The 23,842-nt window shown below is 44.6% G+C and overlaps 1 protein-coding gene across 6 annotated transcripts in view; it reads right to left on the bottom strand.

The window, feature by feature from the left end:
- spag17 (sperm associated antigen 17) overlaps positions 1 to 23,842 on the bottom strand; it is a 564,758-nt gene that overhangs the window by 248,056 nt on the left and 292,860 nt on the right. For all 6 annotated transcript variants that reach the window (XM_070893521.1, XM_070893526.1, XM_070893524.1 and 3 more), the window contains 4 exons: positions 22,474 to 22,608; positions 13,781 to 13,894; positions 11,883 to 12,091; positions 11,006 to 11,126 (listed from right to left, as the gene is read on the bottom strand). In XM_070893521.1, coding sequence (XP_070749622.1) covers positions 11,006 to 11,126; positions 11,883 to 12,091; positions 13,781 to 13,894; positions 22,474 to 22,608 — 579 coding nt within the window. The remainder of the gene's footprint in view (positions 1 to 11,005; positions 11,127 to 11,882; positions 12,092 to 13,780; positions 13,895 to 22,473; positions 22,609 to 23,842) is intronic.

Below are 23,842 nucleotides of genomic sequence, written 5' to 3'. Positions count from 1 at the left end.
CATTACACAACACCCAGTCTAGGATGGCCAGCTCTCTAGGTGGTTCGCGACATATTGGTCTAGAAAACCATCCCTTATATACTTCAGGAAATCTTCCTCCACCGTATTTCTACCAGTTTGGTTAGTCCAATCTATATGCAGATTAAAGTCACCAATTGATAACTGCTGTACCCTTATTGCACACATCTCTAATTTCCTGTTTGATGCCATCCACAACCTCACTACTACTGTTTGGTGGTCTGTACACAACTCCCAATAGCATTTTCTGCCCTTGGTGTTCCGCAGCTCTATCCATACAGATTCCACATCATCCAAACTAATGTCCTTCTTTACAATTGCGTTAATCTCCTCTTTAACTAGCAACACTACCCCACTTCCTTTTCCTTTCTGTCTATCCTTCCTGAATGTTGAATACCCCTGGATGTTGAGTTCCCAGCCTTGGCCACCCTGGAGCCATGTCTCTGTAATGCCAATTACATCATATCTGTTAACAGCTATCTGTGCAGTTAATTCATCCACCTTATTACGAATGCTCCTCGCATTGAGACACAGAGCCTTCAGGCTTGTTTTTTTTAAAACACACTTTGTCCTTTTAGAATTATGTTGTTATGTGGCTCTTTTTGATTTTTGTCTTTGATTTCTCTGCCCTCCACTTTTCCTTATCTCCTTTCTACCCTTTGCTTCTGCCTCCATTTTATTTCCCTCTGTCTCCCTGCATAGATTCCCATCCCCCTGCCATATTAGTTTAAACTCTCCCCAACAGCACGAGCAAATGCTCCCCCTCGGACATCAGTTCCAATCCTGTCCAGGTGCAGACCATGCAGTTTGTATTGGTCCCACCTCCCCGAGAACCGGTTCCAATGTCCCAGGAATTTGAATCTCTCTCCCTTGCACCATTCCTCTTAACTATCCTGCTATTTCTACTCTGACAAGCACATAACACTGGTAGCAATCCTGAAATTACTACCTTTGAGGTCCTATTTTTTAATTTAACTCCTAGCTCCTTAAATTCAGCTTGTAGGACCTCATCCCGTTTTTTACCTATATTGTTGGTACCTATATACACCACGGCAACTGGCTGTTCACCCTCCCCCTCCAGAATGCCCTGCAGCCGCTCCAAGACATCCTTGAACCTTGCACCAGGGATGCAACATACCATCCTGGAGTCTTGATTGCAGCCGCAGAAATGCTCATCTATTCCCCTTACAATAGAATCCCCTTCCACTACAGCTCTCCCACTCTTTTTCCTGCTCTCCTGTGCACCAGAGGTACCTCTGGTGCCATGGACTTGGCTGCTGCTGCCTTCCCCTGATGAGCCATCTCTCGCAACAGTACACAAAGCGGTATATCTGTTTTGGAGGGAGATGACCGCAGGGGACCCATGCACTACCTTCCTTCCACTGCTCTTCCTGCTGGTTACCCATTCCTTTTCTGCCTGTGTAACCTTTACCTGCGGTGTGACCAACTCACGAAACGTGCTATTTATTCATGATATCCTCAGCATCGCGGATGCTCCAGAGTGAATCCATGCGCAGCTCCAGTGCTGCAATGCGGTGTGTCAGGAGCTGCAGCTGGATACACTTCCTGCACACATAGTAGTCAGGGACACTGGAAGCGTACCTGATTTTCCACATATGACAGGTCTTACACAGAGCTGTGTACGCTGGTTAGGGAATATCTCAAGCCAAAGGAGAGCATCCTGATGGCCAGCTATCGCTTTTGCATGCACCATCGCTCTGAGGGCCAGAACATGGCAAGTTTTGTCGCCGATCTAAGATGCCTTGCGGAACAGTGCGAATTTGCAGGATCCTTGGGGGAAATGTTGTGGGACTTTTTCGTGCTTGGAATTGGCCATGAGGCCATTCTTCGCAAACTGCTGTCTGCTGAATCTCTAGATCTGAGCAAGGCCATCACGATTGCCCAAGCCTTATATCCACGAGTGATAACACAAAACAGATATCTTCACAGAATCGAAGCTCATCAGCAAGTACTGTGCATAAAATAATGTTTTCAGCAGGCAGAACAGCGCAGGGCAGGGCCCACATGACTGCAGAGGCCAGACCTAGGCTAGAGTGACTCAAGAGTCCGCCATGGGGCGTGAATGCGTATCCATTAGCACCATGTTGGCGCTGCGGGGGCAGCCATAGAGCACATCAATGTTGATTCAAGCCCTGTGTGTGCAAGGGCTGTGGAACAATGGGGCACCTCCAGCAAATGTGCAAATGATCTCTGACTCACCACGTGGCAGAGTCAGGAGAGGACGACCGATCCAGCGAGGATCACGACAAACGAGCAGAAGAGGCAACTGAACCAGAGGATGAAGACGAAGTATATGAGATTCACACCTTCCACCAAAAGCCCTCCGATAATGTTAAAAGTTGAACTTAACAGCACTTAAGTCTCCATGGAATTGGACACGGGGGTGAGTCAATCAGTTATGAGCCAGAAGGCATTCGAGAGGCTGTGGGGTGATGAAGTACAGCGACCTAAGCTGATCCAGATTCAGGCAAAGCTGCGCACCTACACCAAGGAACTGATATCAGTTATTCGCATTGTGGACATAAGAGTATCCCATGAGGGAGCAGTGCACGATTTACCACTGTGGATTGTTTCAGGTGATGGGCCAACACTGTTTGGTAGGTGGTGGATGGGGAAGATTCGATGGAACTGCGAAGACCTCCGGCGAACGACGTCTCCTCTTCTCAAAGGCGGAGAAAACCCCCACCTTTAGCTGAACCAGGCATCGAAACGCAGATCCATTTGCAGATCCCCGAGACACAGGCCGCTCATTACGACCACGAGGAGGTAAAGATCAACCGAGCAGCGGTACAGACGCAGTACCCACCACCCAAAGCCGACGACCTCTTCGCGACGATGGAAGAGGCTCCAGGTCGACCATGCAGAGTGGGACTCCGGCCGAAATGATCGGAATGAGTCTTCCCGATGCCAGAGGCAAAATCCCTGGGGAGGAAGATCGCGGCAGTCGGCATCACGGACACGGACGAGAGTGCGTCCAGACCACGGGACGAGAGAGCGTCCAGATCACAGGAGGTCGCCGCAATGAAACAGAGGAATGTGTCACCCAGCAAGGAAGACGACTGGGTTTGGGGTAAAGGTAAAGGGGCAGCCGCTGAGAAGGCCAGGAACCCACCACGTTGCAATAAGTTATTTGCACTATGTAACCCATGTGAGCGGTCTTTCACGGCCAATGATGTACCATTATATGGGGTCGGGGGGACCTTACAACAAGCCAAAGTAGTGGGCGAACACCAACCGGTCGTATATGTATCTGACAAAATACTTGTAACAAGTGATGTGCTATCACACGGGGTCGGGTGTGTTCTACAGCAAGCCGAAGTAGCGGGCAAGCCCCAAACGATTCAATAAGTTAACCAAGGCAGCAGCCTGTATTCACGGGACTAAAGAGACGTACCAAAGAGTGTCCCAATATGTGCTCGAGTCAGACAAGCTGCCCATCCCACAAGTTTGGGAGAGCAGAGGCACCACTATCAATGAGTTGTTTCGAGAATGTTTAACACTGTTTGTGCACTGTAACATGATCTGCCATGGGCCAGGCACCGAGAATGGTACTAATGCCCTCAGTTGGCCACCGTTGCCCACCACCGGGGTGGAAACGGCACAGCCTGCAGACCCACTCGCGGTCGTGGAAGTGCTGGAAAGCGAGGGGTCAACCGTAACGGCCCCCCAGTTTAGGACCTGGACCAGCCAGGATCCCACGTTACCGCCTGCCAAAGGTGAACTGTTAGACGGGATGTCGTAACCTATACGTCGCAGAGACGATAGGCCCATCCCAACGTTGCAAAGTAAGGCAGGGCGGCTACACACAGTCGGTGGTCGGGGGCCCCCATACTACGGCCTAGGATCCATGGGGACCACTAGGCTTCACGCCACTACCAAAAGTCTCAAAGCCATTGCGGTCATCCTGGGCTTGCTAGACCTCAGGGTCAGTGACAATAGCCCGGAACTGGCAGCCCAAATCACTAAACCTAGCACCACCAATGTCACGGTAGACTCCCTACAGACCCGGCTATCCTGGGTGCTACGCAGTCACCTGACAGAATCACTCAGAACCGAGCCTTCCGTAGGCCATCAGCAGAGAACGCACCTTGATCGCACGGCCCCCCACACAACATCAGAATAAGTGATGCAGATTGTGTTCAGGGCCCCAGTTAGGCCACAGGACTGCATTAGCCAAGGGGGGGGAATGGAGTGTATGTGATGAAAACAGAGCGTTTGATTGTAAAATCGTGTACTGGGCTAATGCGTAAAGCATTTGGATTAGACCAAACTGTGAACTATAGATAACCAGGAACCACTGTGAAAGGACCTGGCCCCCAGCGACCCACTAACACGATTGACTTCGCCGTCAACCACGAGGATGAACCCACCACGTCAGGACTTCAACCCAGGCGATCGAGCTGGGGACGCGGGGCGCCAGATCGCCTCAACTTACAAATAACTTGCACATAAGACTTTGGCGGGTAGTGATGTTATGTATGTATGTAAACCTTACCAAAATCTAAGACTTGCCACTAGGGGGCACACCTGTGGGAGACCTAAGGGTCACCTGTGCACCCTGGGGCAAGCAGGGATAAAAGGTGACTCACCATGTTGCTTCCCCACTCTGAAGTCACAACAGTTTGAGCTTGCAATACAGTCCTGTGGATTTATTCTGAACATAACAATAGCCATTACAGAGATGTGGTTGCAAGGTGACCAAGACTGGGAACAAAATATTCAGGGGTATTTGATAATTTGGAAGGACAGACAGAAGGAAAAGGAGATGGGGTAGCTCTGTTAATAAAGGATGAGATCAGTGCATTAGTGAGAAACTGTGGCCCTGAAATCCCAGTTTCTTCTTCCTGCGGGCGTTCGACTAAAAATAGGAAAAAAGCTGCGCACTTGCCTTTTGATCGAACGTTCGCCAGAGATCCTGGTCCTGAGGCTTCCTCTTCTTGCGCAATGGAGCGCATTCACGTTGGAACGTCCGTAGGAATCACGTGGGCCTGGACACCCAATCACGGTAAAATATTTTCTCATTCATAGTAATAGGAGTTTCATAAGTCCGAAACTCCTATTACTATGAATGAGAAACACCTCCAAACAACCAAAACACTACATAAAACATTAAAAAATACCTCATATAAATACATTATAGAAATTAAAGTTGATAGAAATGTTTTTGAAAAAGAAATATTTGCCTATTTTTTAAAAAAAGTTTTAATTATGATTTAAAATAAAATTACCTGAGTGGGCAGGGTTTTTAACATAAATATGTATTTTTAAATGTTATTTTAATATGTTTTTGATATGTTTTTAAACTCTTTCGCTGGTAAATGTAAGCAATGCGCTTGTTTTTACCAGGCGCAAGAGTTTTAAGGACATTCGCAGGGCAAGAGATGGGCAAATAGCACAATCTCTGCCGTGGAAATGTTCTTCTCCCCGAGATGCGGCCATCTGTCAAGCCAGAAACTTGACAGATTGGAAAAGCCGGTTTTCCACGCATGTGCCTTGCATGCTGAAAAACAGCTTTTCCAATGCCTTCCTGGGTCCATACGGACCCGGGGCGGCCGGAATTTCAGGGCCAATATTGGCTCAGAAGATCACGATGTTGAATCAGTTTGGGTAGAGATAAAGAATAATAAAGGAGAAAAAGTTGCTGGTGGACGTAGTCTATAGGCCCCCTAACAGTAGCTACACTGTTGGAGTATAAATCAATAAATAATAGAGGCTTGTAAAAAAGGAACGGCAATAATCATGGGGATAGTTTGCGGAACCAACCAGGGAGCAGGCTATCTTAGATCTGGTACTGTGTAATGAGGCAGGATTAATAAACGATCTCCTAGTAAAGGATCCTCTAGGAATGAGTGACCATAACATGGTTGAATTTCAAATTCAGTTGGAGGTTGAGAAAGTTGGATCTCAAACCAGTGTCCTAAGGTTAAACAAAGGAGACTACAAAGATATGAAGGCAGAATTGGCTAAAGTGGACTGGGAAAATAGTTTAAAGTGTGGGACAGTTGATGAGCAGTGGCAGACATTTAAGGAGATATTTCATAACTCTCAACAAAAATATATTCCAATGAGAAGGAAAGACTGTAAGAGAAGGGATAACTATCTGTGGCTAGTTAAGGAAATAAGGGATGGTATCAAATTGAAAACAAGGGCATACAATGTGGCCAAGACTAGTGGGAGGCCAGAGGAATGTGAACCTTTCAAAAGCCAGCAAAGAACGACTAAAAAAATAAGAGAGGGTAGATAGATTATGAAAGCAAACTAGCATGAAATATAAAAACAGATAGTAAGGGTTTCTACAGGTACATAAAAAGGAAGAGAGTGGCTAAAGTAAATGTTGGTCTCTTACAGGATGAGACTGGGGAATTAATAATGGAGAACTGGGAAATGGCAGAGACTTTGAACAAATATTTTGTATCAGTCTTCACGGTAGAAGACACTAAAACCACCCCAATAGTTGATTATCAATAGGCTATAGGAAGGGAGGAACTTAATGCAATCACTGTCACTAAAGAAGTACAGGCAACTGTCGATTATCCGTACACAGATCCAACGTGAAACCGTTGTAACGGGATTTAAAATTTTGTTGTGTACAAGTGAAAAGACTGCTCCAAATAATTTGGAAAAATCGCCTTCCAAACACTGAGCTCATTTGTATTTGCTCATTCTCTCTCTCACACACGCTCCCTCTCTCACACTCACACATTCTCTCTCAGTCACTGTAAAAATCACCCTCCTCTGCCCTTGCTTTGCTGGATATGTGTGTGTGTGTGTGTGTGTGTGTGTGTGTGTGTGTGTGTGTGTGTGTGTGTGTGTGTGTGTGTGTGTGTGTGCACTGCTGCAGCCGCTGTCTCTCGCTGACGTTGGGAACGGGGACAGTGCCGGCACCGGGTTCCAGGCACAGAACCTGTAAATGCATACTGGTAATGTCCATCTTTTGTTACTGTTTGTAGCTGATTGTATTGATTCATTAAAGTTTTAACTTATAAATGTAAACTCACCCTAACAATTGTATTTATTCATTAAAGTTTTACATTTAAAATGGAGACTCACCCTAATGGAAAAACCGTTTACCCGGAATAGCCCAATCCCCAAGGGACTCGGATAATTGAGAGTCGCCTGTAGTACTTAGTAAAATAATGGACTAAAGGCGGACAAGTCCCCTGGACCTGATGGTTTGCATCCTAGGGTCTTAAAAGAAATGGCTGCAGAGATAGTGGATGCATTGGTTATAATCTACCAAAATTCCCTGGATTCTGGGGAGGTCCCAACGGATTGGAAAACCGCAAATGTTATGCCCCAATTTTAAAAAAGAGGCAGACAGAAAGCAGGAAACTATAAACCGGTTAGCTTAATATCTGTCATTGGGAAAATGCTGGAGTCCATTATTAAGGAAGTAGTAGCAGGGCATTTAGAAAATGAGGAGGTTCGACAAGGCGGATGCAGAGAGCATACTTCCACTCATAGGGGAAACTAAAACTAGGAAACATGGTCTCAGAATAACGGACCGCCCATTTTAAAACTGAGATGAGGAGGAATTTCTTCTCTCAGAAGGTTGTAAATCTGTGGAATTCTCTGCCCCAGTGAGCTGTGGTGGCTGGGTCATTGAATATATTTAAGGCGGAGATAGACAGATTTTGAGCGATAAAGGAATAAAGGGTTATGGGGAGTAGGCAGGGAAGTGGAGCTGAATCCATGATAAGATCAGCCATGATTTTATCGAATGGTGGAGCAGGCTCGAGGGGCCAAATGGCCTACTCGTCTCCTATTTATTATGTTTGCTGCACCTCCCTCAGCCTGACCTAGACTCTTTAAAGAGAATAGCCCCCCCCCCGCCGGGCTTTCCTGGGCTCTTGTGCTACCCTCAGTCATTTCTTGCAAGCCAGTGCACTGAATTTCTACAGCAAGCTTCAAATCACCAAAATATGTGAGTGATTCTTTAAGCTTCTCCTTAAGTTTAATGCTGCACTAAAAATCCTGTCCCATGGTCTGCATGCTTTCAGTGGCTGGTCCAATCTGCAATGGAAGTTATTTAAATGAGTTGACTTAGCAAAATCTCAAAGCCCACTCCATACACATCTGATGCAAGTGACAATCGCACATTTTCAGGTTCACTGCCACTATGCCCCATCAGAAAATTAGATCCAGTGGGGTTGGTTGTTCTGAATACATGAGTGCAGAATTTGCAGTGGACGACACCCACAGCCTGAGCACCACAAATGGAAATGTTCCCTTGCATTTGCTTAGTATAAAGTTTATACCAAAGGCAATTCAAGTCATCATTTTAATTAAAACACAATGCAAATAAAATCAGAAGTTCGGTGGTAACATCAAAGCTATCAGAAGTCAAAAAGAAACTATGACGAAAAGCCACGTTAGGAGAGGGCGTAACAATCAAACAATGGGCAATAGGATATTTTCAAAAGACTGTAAATAAGTATTGACATTTTGAAATTAGCAGCAAATTTCTCCAAAAGGGAGCATGTCACCTCATAAATTATCCTTGGTTCTAAGCAATAAAGGTTCAAAATTTATATTAAATCATATAAATCAGAGTAGCTGGACAAATTCCTGAGAGTCGGTCAGTTATAGAAGTTAGGGGGAGTGGTACCAGTTTTTGATATCAGTTATTGCAGTCTCCTGGAGCTTGCTTGATTGCTTTTAGGGTTTAGAGGGAAATTTCCTAGAAATGTTTCCTAAACTGGTCTACAGTTTTCTCTGATTTTTTTTTGCCTTTCCTAGGATATTGATGTAGGATTTAGTCATTAATGAGGTAAAGGGTTAAGAACAGCCCTTTCCAAACTTCCAGGCCCATGAAATTCAAATAGGTCAGAATAGGATGGAGAGGTTCACTTGATTGGAATCCCTGTCACTGAACTCATTATCCACCCTCTCCACTACCAGTGCACTGTCACTGCAGAGTGCAGTATCTTCAGGATACACTGCAGCTACTCACCAAGATTACTTTGATAGTATCTCCCAACCCAACAATTTCTACCACAGTGATAAGGATAGTGATAGACTTCAAGAGGACACAGACATGCTGCTGGAATGGGTGGACATGTGGCAGATGAAATTTAACACAGAATGTGCGAAGTGATATATTTTGGTAGGAATAACGGGGAGAGGCAATATAAAGTAAAGGGTACATGTCTAAAGGGGATGCATGAACAGAGAGACCTGGAGGTATATGTGCACAAATCCAGGTTCACTGCCACTATGCCCCATCTGAAGGTGGCAGGGCAGGTTGAGAAAGCAGTTAAAAAAGCATACGGGATCCTGGGCTTCATAAATAGAGGCATTGAGTATAAAAGCAAGGCAGTTATGATGAACCTTTATAAAACACTGGTCCGACCTCAACTGGAGTATTGTGTTTAATTCTGAGCACCTCACTTTAGGAAGGATGTGAAGGCCTTAGAGAGGGTGCAGAAAAGATTTCAATTATGTGGATAGAATGGAGAAGCTGGGGTTGTTCTCTTTAGAGCAGAGAAGGTTGAGAGGAGATGTGAAGTGTTCAAAATCGTGAGGGGTCTAGATAGATAGAGAGAAAATTGCAGCACTACGGGCAGGGGAGTGGGACCAGCTGAAATGGTCTAGCAGATCCGGCATGGGCTCGACGGGCCGAATGGCCTCCTTCTGTGCTGTAACCATTCTATTCACTAAAAACAAGAGTAGCAAGATAAAGAGATCAACACCTTCAAATTACTTTCCAAGACACATACCACCCTGACTTGAACATATATTGCCATTTCTTCTTCATTGCTGGGTCAAAATCCAGGATATCCCTCCCTGTGGGAACACCATCAGCATGGCAACTGAGGTCAAGGGGAAAGCATATCACCACCTTTTCAGGACATCTAGGGATTAGCAATAAATGTGGCCTTGCATTTGTGTCGCCCACATCCTGAGAACAATTTTTTTTTTACGTAAAAAAAAATATAAGTGCAATGAGGAAGGCAGGATCGCCAAGTTGTGAGGGGGTTACATGTGGCCCACAGATCCCAGTTTGTAAACCCCTGGCCTCATCAAATTCAAAGATTGATGAAGCAGAACCTAAGTTAAGCCTTTGTTCAGTAGTAATGTATATAGTGTGCAATTATTCTCATATTGTTTAAGTTGGTGTGAGGAAAAGAATCAAAGAACAATAAGTTCCTTAATAAAAATTAAAGGGCTAGAATTTCCATAAAACCTACCAACTCCGGATTGCCACCCAAAAAGATCGCTAAAATTCTTCAATTAACGCTGATTCAATTTAAAAATTGAACAAAAAAGGAAAGAATACCGCCCAGAGAGAAACTGGATCTTACACGCAGATTCTTGGCGGTTAAACGCGATCCTGGGCAAATTGGGACGTTCTTAATCAAAATGGCCGTTAATCACTCAAATTTAGACGAAGGCTGCGGTTGGGCCTTGGGAGGGGGAAAACACAAAAAATATTTTTTCCAAGAAACAAAAAATAAAAAAAATCAGAAAATATTCTCAAGGCCCTTTTTAACTTAATCGCTGTAAAAGAATTTTAAAAGAATTATTAAAAAAACCCTTTAACTTACCTTTCTTTGCAGGGCTACTTACCCACAGCCCAGCTTTTCGTGGGCGTTTTTTTTAATCTTACGTACGGGTCACCGCTGAGCCCAAACTTGGGCGGTAGCGATTTTTTCCGGCGGTGCACGCCAACCGTCCACTCCCCAGTGATATTTCGAAAACACCGGTGGAACTCTTTGAGAAATGAAGTGGAAATTTTCGACGGGTAGTTTTTCGGTGAAAACAAGTAATACCACCGACAAAACCGCCGGAAATGAAGTGGAAATTCTTGCAAAGATTATTAGCAATGAAACACCATGGTAAAATATTATTTTTCATCCTAAGGGCCAGCTTCATTCACTTGATTGAAGAAAATGTGAAGACAAGTATGGGAATCATTTTGTGGTCAAATAAACTAAAATTTGAAAAATATATGAAAAATACAGACCTATAGAGTCCTCGGTGAAGAATGTTATCAAGAGTCCATCTGGAGAACATGCATTCAGAGACAGGAACACTGGAGGCTTTGGAACATCTTCTGGAGGGGCTGCAGGTTCTTCAACTTCCGCCTGTACAAAGAATTATTGGTAATAATAGCAGAAGTACTGACAATATAATACTGGAAAAGAAAGATTTCTTAATAATAACTTTTTTTAATATAACGCCTTTTACGTAGCAAAAGATCCCAAGGCCCTTCACAGCAGTGTTACAAGACAAAACAGATAAATTTGACACCGAACCACAAAAGAAGAAATTAAGGCAGAAGACCAAAAGCTTGCTTAAAGAGATAAGTTTTAAGGAGCTTCTTAAAAGGAGGAAAGAGAGGTAGAGAAGTTTAGGGAGAGAGTTCCAGAGCTTAGGGCCCAAACAGCTGAAGGAACAGCCATCGATGGTTGAGCAGTTATAATGAGGGATGTTCAAGAGGGCAGAATTTGAGGAGCGCAGACATCTTGTGGGGTTGTGAGGCTGAAAAAGATTAGAGATAGGGAGGGGCAAGGCCATGGAGTGATTTGTAAACAAGGGTGAGAATTTTGAAATCGAAGTGTTGTTTAACCGGGAGCCAATGTAGGCCAGAAAGCACAGGGTGATGGGTGATCATGACTTGGTGCGAGTTAGTACACGGGCTACTGAGTTTTGGATGACCTCAAGTTAATGTAGTGTAAAATGTGGGAGGTTGGCCAGGAGTGAGCTGGCGTAGTCAAGTCTACAGGTAACAAAGGCATGAATGAGAGTTTCAGCAGAAGAGCTGAGGCAGTGAAACATCCTAGTGATTGTTCTGAGTAACATATCAATAGCATATGAAGTGTAATGCATGCAAAATATACCTTTGGTTCTTCTTTTGGTAGCTCTGGTTCTTCTCCTACTGGGATTGGAATAGCTTCCTTCTTCTGCTTGCCCTTTGCTGATGGAAGACTTTTGTTCTTGGAGTGCTTATCCTGCTTACCAGTGGGTGGCGGAGTGGTAACAGGAATTGGTAAAGGGGATAGGACTGATGGGATATTCAAAATATTAGCTAGAACTGGATCTACCTCACCTATAAATAAAAAATTTAAAAAAAGTGAGTGTATGCACAATGTGTTCCCTTTGCACAATATCATTGTTTGTTTTGAATGTTATAAATTTCTTAGATCTACAGTATATATTCTATTGGGTTCAACATCACTAGCCACTCCTGTGAGCAGATCTCCTGTTATCTATAAAGCTATATTGTGACTCAGGGACTGTAACAATCGGCCCCTTGTTGCAAGTGCCATGTGTGTTCTTATAAGAACATAAGAAATAGAAGCAGGTGTAGGCCATGCAGCCTCTTGAGCCTCCTCCACCAATAAAATCATGGCTGAACATCTACAGCAACACCACTTTCCCACCCTATCCCCATATCCCTTGATCCAAATATACTACATCCACTGCCACACCCCACTTATCTATCCTGCAAGTTACACCTTCAAAAAAACTCTAACAGATTTGTCAAACACTATTTCCTTTTCATAAAACAATGTTGACTCTGACTAATCATAGTGATTTCCCAAGTGTTCTATTACCATATCCTTAATTAATAGATTCTGGCATTTTCCCTACTTCTGAGGTCAAGCTAACTGGCCTATAGTTCCCTGATTTTCTCTCTCCTGGACAATATTTATCCCTCAATCAACATAACAAAAAAAAAATTATATGGTCATTATCACAATGCTGTTTGTCGGAGCTTGCTTGTGCGCAAATTGGCTGCCACGTTTCCTACATTACAACAGTGACTCCAAAAATTACTTCATTGGGTGTAAAGTGCTTTGAGACATTGGGTGGTTGTGAAAGGCGCTATATAAATCCAAGCCTTTCATTCTCCCGCCTTTCTTGAACAGTGGGGTTACATTTGCTGCCTTCCAATCCACAGGGACTGTTCTAGAATCAAGGGAGTTCTGGAAGATCATAAACAATGCATCCACTATCTCAGCAGCCACCCAAGGGTGTAGGCCATCAGGTCTAGGGGATTTGTTGGCTTTAAGTTCCATTATATCATTATACCAAGAAGCACTCTAATCAAACAAGTCCAATTATAAATTGATTTATTTTACATAAAATGTGAACGAACAGTTTTCATAGTGACATTCAATCAAATCCCTACCACCATTTGTATCGTAACACAATAATATACATGACTTTACCCCTGTTACACACTAAACTCAGTCACAAGTTATAGTTCTTAAACAAACTGGTACTAACCTTTTTTCTTACTGGGCACATGCATACATGTCTCAGCCTAGAGCCTCATAGCCTTCCTCTCTCTCATTGACTAAAAAGTGAGACCTCTCTGGGCACCTCTGACTGACTTCTTCAGAAAATGATAACAAGGTAAAGGTTGATCTCTCCCTTAGCTGCACGTGTGTCAAGGATTGGCTTGCTGAAGTTCCAAAGTTACTACCTTGTGCAGGCACTTACAGCAATTGCATTACTTGTTCAGCCAAGCTCCGCCCCTGTGGCTAAGTGTATGGAATGGAAACCCATTCTAACATTAAGGGTGCAAACAGCTTTGAAATACAATCCAAAAGCCCTCTTTGACCAAATAGGTAAAATCTGCTGTTAGTGAAATAATGAAATATCTACTTCTCAGTTGTAAGTCTTATGATTTACCTCCAGGTAGCTGTATTCTCTGTGTGAAATTTCTTATTTACTTAACAGCAATCAATTGCATTTGTCCTGTCAGCATTTTCATTTCTTTTTACTTCACCTTTTTTCTGTTCTTTTGCAGGGGCATCTTTGCTGAGAGTTACATTTATTCCATCATCAAGGATAGCTGAGAATGATCCAAACTTGCTGAGAGATATTTTTGTCCTTTCTTCCTCTGCAAGAATTACACAATTGTAGAATTAGACACCTTCCCTGAAAATAGTACAACCGTTGTACTTAATTGGAGGAAAGTCAATTTCAGTGGGTTGCGAATGGATCTGGTCAGGATAAATTGGAATCAAAGACTGGCAAAACTGTAATCGAACAATCGGCTGCCTTTAAAGAGGAGATGGTTTGGGTACAATTGAGGTACATTCGCATGAGAGGGAAATGTAGGGCAACCAAATTCAGAGCTCCCTGGATGAAGAAAGAGATAGAAAATAAGATGAAGCAAAAAAAGGGGGCGTATGACAGATGTCAATTTGAGAATACAAATGAGAACTAGGATGATTATAGAAAGTTCAGAGGGGAAGTGAAAAAGGAAATAAGAAGGGCAAAGCGAGAGTATGAGAACAGATTGGCAGCGAATATAAAAGGCAATCCAAAAGTCTTCTATAGGCATATAAATAGTAAAAGATGAGTAAGAGGAGGGATGGGGGACCGATTAGGGACCAAAATGACCTACGCATAGAGGTAGAGGCATGACTGAGGTACTAAATGAGTACTTTGCATCTGTATTTACCAAGGAAGAAGATGCTGCCAAAGTCATAGTGAAAGAGGAGGTGAAAGTTGAGATATTGGATGGGATAAAAATTGATACGAAGGAGGTACAAGAAAGGCTGGCTGTACTTAAAGTAGATAAGTCACCAGGACCAGATGGGATGCATCCTAGGATGCTGAGGGAAGTAAAGATGGAAATTGTGGAGGTACTGGCCATAATTTTCCAATCCTTCTTGGATATGGGGCTGGTGCCAGAGAACTGGAGAATTTAAAATGTTACACCCTTGTTCAAAAAAGGGTGTAAGGATAAACCAAGCAACTACAGACCAGTCAGGTTAACTTCTGTAGTGGGGAAGCTTTTAGAAACGATAATCAGGGACAAAATTAACAGTCATTTGGACAAGAATGGATTAATTAAGCAAAGCCAACCTGGATTTGTTAAAGGTAAATCATGTTTAACTAACTTGATTGAGTTTATTAATGAGTTAACAAGAGAGATTTGATGAGAGCAATGCGGTTGATGTGGTGCACATGACTGATAAAGTGCCACATAATAGGTTTGCCAGCAAAGTTGAATCCCATGGAATAAAAGGGACAGTGGCAGCATGGATACGGAGTTGGCTCAGTGAAAGGAAACAGAGAGTAGTGGTGAATGGTTGCTTTTCTGGCTGGAGGAAGGTATACAGTGGTGTTCCCCAGAAGTTGGAACTAGGACCACTGCTTTTCTTCATATCTATTAATAACTTAGACTTGGGTGTAGGGCATAATTTCAAAATTTGCAGATAACACAAAACTTGGAAGTACAGTGAACAGTGAGGAGGATAGTGATAGACTTCAAGAAGAATAGACAGCTGGTGAAATGGGTGGACATGTGGCAGATGAAATTTAACATAGAAAAGTACAAAGTGATATATTTTGGTAGGAAGAACGATGAAAGGCAATATAAACTAAAGGGTACAATTCTAAAGGGGGTGCATGAACAGAGAGACCCGAGGGTATATGTGCACAAATCATTGAAGGTGGTAGGGCAGGTTGACAAAGCAGTTAAAAAAGCATATGGGATCCTGGGCTTCATAAATAGAGGCACAAGAGTATAAAAGCAAGGCAGTTATGATGAACCTTTATAAAACACTGGTTTGGTCTCAACTGGAGTATTGTGTCCAATTCTGGGCTCCGCACTTTAGGAAGGATGTGAACGCCTTAAGAGAGGTTTCAGAAAAGTTTACAAGAATGGTTCTAGGGATGAGGGACTTCAACTACGTGGATACACTGGAGAGGCTGGGGTTGTTCTCCTTGGAACACAGAAGATTGAGAGGAAATTTGATCGAGGTGTTCAAAATCATGAGGGGTCGGGGCATGGTAAATAGAGATAAACTGTTAGCACCTCGACCAAACAGCCAAAGGGAGAGCTGGCGTGAAGCAGCTGGAAGCCAGCTCCAGGGTTGTTATTTAAAGGGATCATGAGTACTGAGTCTCAGCTGTCCGGTTAGTGGAGTTTCAGTGGTTATTGTCAGTTTGACATTATGCAACAGTTTAATTCAGTAATTAAAGGTTATTTTGTATCAGGAGTGTTGTGGTAATTAAAAAGAAATCACATTTATTCTTAAAAAAAAAAATCAACCCATTACACTTGGCTTACATTAATGGAAGTCAACCTCGCCCTCCAGGATCTACGGCGGAGGGAGCGAAGGTATTGAAAAATAGTGGACCATGTGGCCAGAAGGAGGAGTGCCATCAGGGCTCTCCACAGGAGGCCTTACCCTCTGAGGGTATTCCGAGAGCACTTCTCCGCCCTCAAATTAAGTGAGGAATAGTGTATTTGAAGGCTCCGCTTCACTAAGGAGATGGTCACAGAAATCTGCCACCTCCTGCAACCAGACCTGGAGCCTCAGATCAGGGCGAGCATGGCTTTTTCAGTGGCAGTCAAGGTCATTTCTTCATCAGCATATCCTTCCAGTATGCAACAGGTGTCATAGCTAATGTTTCACATTTTGACGTCCATCGCTGCATCTGGGAGATCACAGAGGCTCTCTACAGTAGGAGAAGGGATTACATTTCCTTCCCCATCACTAGAGAGAGAAGCAGGACGAGTGTGCATGTGGCTTTGCCAGGATAGCGGGATTTTCCATGGTGCAGGGTGCACTGACTGCACTCACATGGCTTTGCGGACACCGCATAACAATCCTGACATTTTCCGTAACCGCAAAGGCTACCACGCACTTAATGTGCAGTTTGTGTGCGACCACCTTCTCAAGGACAATTAGGGCTGGGCAATAAATTTTGACCTTGCCAACGGCGCCCACATCCCATGAACAAATTTAAAAAACACAGCGAATCCTCAATGTAAATGCCTGCTATCTTGGCAGCAACCACGATGCCTTCATCCTGTGCCAGACCAGTGTGCCAGCACTCTTCCAGCCACTACGTCAAGCTCATGCCTGGCTGGTTGGAAACAAGGGTTATCCGCTCTCCACCTCTGCAACCCTAATACTCCTGCCCAGCACTCATATAATGACAATGCAGCGGGAGGCCACTCGGCCTGGGCTAGGGGTGGGAGCGATGGAACTGGCCGACATCGGGGCCCACAGAACGGTTGCAATTCAACGGAGAGGGTTGGGGGGAGTGTGGGTGGGGAGGGAAGGAGCGACTTGGCAAGCATCGGGGGCCACAGAGAGGGAGAGGCTGCAATTCAATGGAGAGGCTGGGGGGGGGGGGGGGAGGGAGGTCACATGACTCAAGGGGGGGAAGGAGGAGGGAGAGAGTGGTCACAAGACTTGAGAGGGGGGAGGAGGAGGGAGAGAGAGGTCACAAGACTCAAGGTGGGGGCGAGGAAGAGAGGAGAGGACAAAAGACCTTTGGTTGTGGTCCATCATACAGACCTTGGGGGGGGGGGGGGGGGGAGAGAGAGAGAAAGAGAGGGAGAGAGAACTGCGAATCTGTTCTGCCTGCTTTCCTGCCGTTTTGACCTTCTTTGAAAGTTTAACTTTAAGTACGGGGGCAATACTGACAATGCCATATCTTATGCGAGTATTCTGCATTATTGTGCTACGTAGGAGACAATTAATTACAGCTCATCACATCAGGAACATCAGAGCCCTTAGGCTGCTGGGCAGGTGGCCTTACCCACCTCGGTAATTTCAAGTCAGGCGTTCGTACCTGCACCTGAGTGATGCAGAATGCGTCAGAAGGCTGCGTTTCCGCAGAGAAGTTGTCCGTGAGATCTGTGAGTTGCTGAGACCAGACCTGCAGCCGAGAAGCATCAGGTGGACTGCTTTGTCAGTTGAAGTGAAGGTTACAGATGAATTTTCATTCGATGCCTCTGGATCGTTTCAAGCTACAACTGGAAATGTGTGCGCCATCTCTCAACATGCAACACATGTCTCCATTCACCAGGTTACGACTGCACTGTATGCGCGGAGGAATGACTTCATCAAGTTCCCAATGACCGCCCATGCAATCCATGACAGGGCTGTGGGGTTCTCACGGATTGTTGGCTTCCCAAAGGAACAGGGCTGCATTGCTTGTACCCACATCGCCTTGTGAGCACCTTTGGAGGATTCCGAGCTGTTCAGGAATAGAAAATGCTTCCACTCCATTAATGTGCAGCTTGTGTGTGACAACATGCATCGCATCATGTCAGTCAATGCAAGATACCCTGGCAGCACCCATGATGCGTTCATCCTAAGCGACAGCGTTATATCTGCCATGTTTGAGCAGCAGCCAGAAGGGCAGAGCTGGTACTGGGAGACAAAGGGTACGGTCTCGCCACCTGGCTCATGACGCCCCTACGTGTAACCCGGATGGAAGCTGACCATCAATACAACATGTTGCACATTACGATGCGCAGCATCATAGAGAGGACCATTGGCATCTTGAAACAGTGTTTCCGATGCCTGGACCATTCCGGAGGCTACTTGCAATACTCCCCTGAGATTGTCGGTCAGTTCACTGTTGTGTGCTGCACTTTGCATAACTTAGCCATCATGAGGCAGCAACAGCTGATAGTGGAAGAAGACCCACCTGCGGTGAGAGTGGCTGATGATAATGATTTGGAAGATGCAGGTGACGAGCAGGAGGAGGTGGAGGAGGAGGACGACTAGGATGAGGAAACCATGCAAGTGCCTGAGGCTGGAGCACGACGTCGGAGAAGGGCAGGCCATTGTGCTCCTTTAACGATTGCTCGAGCCTTGCGCCAGCAGCTCATCCGTGAACACTTTACTGATGCCTGAGGGTTCAGCGACAACTATTCCACATGGACATGTTTATTTTTTGGAGCTGTTCCTAAATGTTGTGTTGTGTTAATGAAACATGATTCAGTTTTAATGTAAAATATATTTTATTCAAAAGTTTACAATGTACTTAACTGTACTGTAATAAAATTATTCTTGTATCAAACTTTACTTTAATATGACTTTTTAAGATCACTTAAAAACTTTATTACTTATAAAGTTGTAAATTTACATAACTTACAAAAAACTTTCAATTTGAAAACAGTTACAACAGTAACAACAACAACAGCAGCAGCAGCAGCAAAGAAAGGCTGCAGCCATCTCTTATCCCCCTTAGTGTAAGACCGCCCGCTGCGCTTGGTCTTGGCCTCTCCACCACCCCTGCCCACAGGCGGTGGCGCAGTGATTTTGGGCTTGGTATAAAGCTTATTCTTTCTAACATCTCGGTTAATCCGCACTTCTTGATGGGGGGAGGGGTCAGGTGGTAATGTGGAGGGCCGGCTTGGGGCTCTTCAGAGGTTGCTGTGGGAGTGGGAGTGGCAGTTGATTCTGTCAATGGGCGTATGGACTGGCTGTGTTCCCTTAGTGCAGCAGCTAACTCACACATGCCCTCCCTCATGCACCCTGACAGTGTCTCAGCTGACTGAAACATTTCCTCCCTGATGGCCTTTGCCATTGCCACTGTCGTCCTTTCCACTACCTCTGACATTCCCTCCCTCATGACCACTGCAGTGCTTTTGCACTACCCCTGACATTCCCTCCCTCATGGACACTGCCGTGCTTTGCACTACCCTTGACATTCCCTCCCTCATGGACACTATGCCCTCACTAATATTCCTGGACATCGTTTCCATTTTCCATGTCATTGCTGTTACTTCTCCCGACAGTCTCGCTATCTCATCACTCACTCCACTGATGGTGTCCAGGAGTGACCAGGTAAGGTCAATGCTCTCCGCACACAATGACATGATCTGAACCACATCTGTTACATCCTGCATCTCAGGAGAGCGTGGTCGATTTCTCCTTCCCCTCATCCTGGGTCTGCCTCACGGCATCCCAGTAGGAGCCGCAGCCTCGGACAGTGGGGCCCTGGGTGTGCCTCGCGGCATCCCAGTGGGACTTGCATCCTCGGACGGTGGAGCCCTGGGTGTGCCTCGTGGCATCCCACTGGGACCCTCATCCTCGGACAGTGGGGCCCGAGGTGTTACTTGCTGCAGCCCACTCCTGGGACTCGCCACCTCGGAATGTGTGAAACAATGGAATGTCCCACCAGTACTCAAACCACTAGTCATGGAAGGGGATAAACCATGGAATGTCTCACCAGTGCTCAAACCACTAGTCATGGAAGGGGATAAACCATGGAATGTCTCACCAGTGCTCAAACCACTAGTCACGGAAGGGGCTGGCAACTCCAAGAACTGCACATGCTCCATATTCAGTATAAGTGGCAGCTTCACGCAGCTGACGCAACTCCCTCTCACCCTCTCACCCCCATGTTGGTCTGGATGATTAGATTGGAAGATATTCTCCTCTTCAGGCTCGTCCGTGTCTGAATTTTCTTCTGCATCTTCAGGATTGGCCTCAGGTTCTGCAAAATATAACAGAACAGTCAAATGATTAGCAGCAGAGGAGGGGGCAGGGTGGGTGGCATGAGTAGGATCATACACAGCAGGCCAGGCAGCAGGTTGATTTGAAGGGCCACAATGAATTTTCAGGACTTACCCTCTCCCTCAAGTGTGGGCCCAGCTTGTGCAGTACTGATAGTTTTTCTCCAGGCAGGACACATCAAAGCAGCGACCCTGTCTTCCAAGGATGACAGTGTGTGCAGATTTGGCGGGCCTCCTCCTGTTCGAGTTCTTTCCCTTTTGTTGTGGGACAATTTCTTCTGCAAAGATGAAAATGCAACTTTTTAGAGAGGGTATCTTTCTGCTGTGTGGGACAGATACAGCTGGTCACATTTACAATTGCAATAGCATTGAATAAATGAAAATATTACTTACACTAACTACTTGACCAAGGTCCTGCCATTTCTTTTTACACTGGCTTCCAGATTTCTTGGTGTTCACCAATGCGCAGATATCTTCTGCAACTTGGTTCCAGCGTTTCTTCATTTCTTTTGGTGGCACTTTTATGTGACCTCTGCTGGTATCCAGCTCCTGCCATCTGTTTTCAATGACATTAACTAGTGTCTCCACTTCTTCCAGCAAGAAATTCTTTGTCCTTGGTCCACGTTGCTGCATTGCTGTATTGCTGCAGCTGCTCTGAGACACTCAGCACTTTTCCAATGCTCTTTGACACACAGTGATTTTTCCAAACACACAGTAATGATTTTTCCAAATACAGTACTCCTTCCGGCACTCCTGCTGGCATGCAACAGTGATTTTTCCAAACACACAGGACTGATTTTGCATGCAGCAGTGATTTTTCCAAACAGAGCACTGCTTCTGGCATTCAGCAGTGATTTTCCTAACACAGCATTCCTTCTGGCACGAAGACACAAGCAGCTCTTTAAAAATGGCCGATTGCCAACTCGCAGCGCTACTGCGGATGCGCAGACATCACTATTCTCCACTGCGCATGTGCAGACGTCCCGGCACATTTTCCAGCGCAGAATGCAGGCTCCACCTCCCGAGTCGACTGGCCACGCTGCGCGGCTGCAGTGAAAAGGCCAGACAGCAACCAAAATTGCAAAATTTTTTTCCGCCGCATCTCCGAACGTGCATAAGCGGCGCAACTCGGGTAAGTACGCTGAAAAACAGGCTCGGACAAAATTGAGCCCAATATGGTGGTACAGTACTGCCACATGACACGATGAAAAGTATCCTCAGTATGAAAACAGGACTTGGTCTCCATAACGACTGAGTGGTTGTCACATCTACCAATGCCATCATGGACAGATGTATGTGCAACAGGTAGATTTGGCAACAACAAGATCAAGTAGGTTATTCACTTGTGTTGATTCTCTCACCACCTACCGCAAACCCAGTCTAGCAGCTATGTCCTTCAGGACTCAGCCAGTTCAGTTCGTGGTTACTATCAAGCCACTCTTGTTGATGGACTTTGAAGTCCCCCATGCAAACTACATTCTATGCCCTTGTTACCCTCATTGCTTCCTCCAATTGGTGTACAATACAGAGAAGCACTGATTCATAAGGCAGTATATGGTAATTATCAGGTTGTTTCCTATCTGCCACAGCATGGTCTTACAAAAATCTCACAGAAGATACTGATCTGAAGCTGTAATCATTTCATAGGTCAGTACATTATAATTAATTAAGGAGTTTTTAAGGAGGTATGAAAGTTTAAGAAAAACTTTTTACAAGAAATATCTTAGGAACATGTACTTTGCATATAAAGCTCCTTACCTTATAGTAATATTCTTCTTTATATGGCATATAAAGTAAATTTAAGGGGATTACTTTAACTGAAAATAGAGCCTATATTTGCGTGATAGAGACTCTTCTGCTGCTGTCTATTAAGTGGGATGGAAGTAATACTCACCTGATTGTAGTTATGACTGAATAATACAAAGTCCTTAAACTGCATTTAAATAAACAGTCAAAGAATTATGAGGGATAGGGTGATATCACATTAATAGGCACATATGGAACATGGTACAAATTTATTTTTAACATGTAGGGAAATCACATTGGAATCTAAAGGTCGTATTTCTACAAGTAAGACATCACAATAACAAAATGAGATCACAAATCAGTTGCAATTGATATTATTATATAATTGAAGTTCATTTGTTTCCATTAAAAACTAATAAGTATTAAATGCACCCAGAACATTTCTTTCTCACCTATCTCGGAATTTTCAGACCATGCTTTTTCTGTTGTAACTTCTTTGATGTCATCCAAATTTTTGATTGGATCTGTGATGTAAATGAAGAAGTGGTGTCCGTCCTTCATTACACAGACCTGAATAATTAATGAACCTGTTAAAATAAGCAACAAGATATTTAGTAATAATTTGGGAAGAACATAAGTGCAGGAGTAGGCCATTTGGCCCCTTGAGCCTGCTCCGCCATTCAATAAGATCATGGCTGATCTGATTTTGGCCTCAACTCCACTTCCCTGCCCACTCCCCACAACCCTTGACTCCCTTATCGTTCAAAAATCTGTCTATTTCTACCTTAAATATATTCAAAGACCCAGCCTCCGCAGCTCCCTGGGGTAGAGAATGCTAAAGATTCACGACCCACTGAGAGAAGAAGTTCCTTTTCATTTCTATTTTAATGGGTGGCCCCTTATTCTGAAACTATGCCCCCTAGTTCTAGATTCCCCCATGAGGGGAAACATCCTCTCTGCATCTACCCTGTCAAGCCCCCTCAGAATCTTATATGTTTCAATAAGATCATCTCTCATTCTTCTAAACTCCAAGGGGTACAGGCCCAACCTGCTCAACCTTTCTTCATATGACAACCCCGTCATCTCAGGAATCAACCTCGTGAACCTTCTCTGAACTGCCTCCAATGCAAGTATATTCTTCCTTAAATAAGGAGACCAAAACTGTACGCAGTACTCCAGGTGTGGTCTTACCAACTCCTGTACAGTTGGAGCAGGACTTCCCTACTTTTTTACTCCATCCCCCTTGCAATAAAGGCCAGTATTCCATTTGCCTTCCTGATTAGTTGCTGTATCTACATGCTAACTTTTTGCATTTCATGCACAAGAACCCCCAGATCCCTCTGTACTACAGCATTTTGTAATCGCTCCCCATTTAAATAATAATTAGCTTTTTTATTTTTCCTACCAAATTGGATAATCTCACATTTTCCCACATTATGGCACATCTGCTAAATTTTTGCCCACTCACTGAGCCTATCTATATCCCTTTGTAGATTATTTGCGTCCTCCTCACAACTTGCTTTCCTATCTATCTTTGTATCATCAACAAATTTGGCTAAGTTACACTCGGTCCCTTCATCCAAGTCATTAATATAAATTGTAAATAGTTGAGGCTCCAGCACTGATCCCTGTGGCACCCCATTAGTTACAGTTTGCCAACCTGAAAATGACACATTTATCCCGACTCTCTGTTTTCTGTTAGTTAGCCAATCCTCTAACCACGATAATATATTACCTCCAACCCCGTGAGCTCTTATCATGTGCAGTAACCTTTTGTGGCACCTTATCGAATGCTTTCTGGAATCCAAATATACAACATCA

Source organism: Pristiophorus japonicus, chromosome 11 (genome assembly GCF_044704955.1).
Source record: "Pristiophorus japonicus isolate sPriJap1 chromosome 11, sPriJap1.hap1, whole genome shotgun sequence".
NCBI classification, from domain to species: domain Eukaryota; kingdom Metazoa; phylum Chordata; class Chondrichthyes; family Pristiophoridae; genus Pristiophorus; species Pristiophorus japonicus.
The sequence above is the reverse complement of the archived record's forward strand: the minus strand, read 5'-3'. Positions and strand labels throughout refer to the sequence as shown.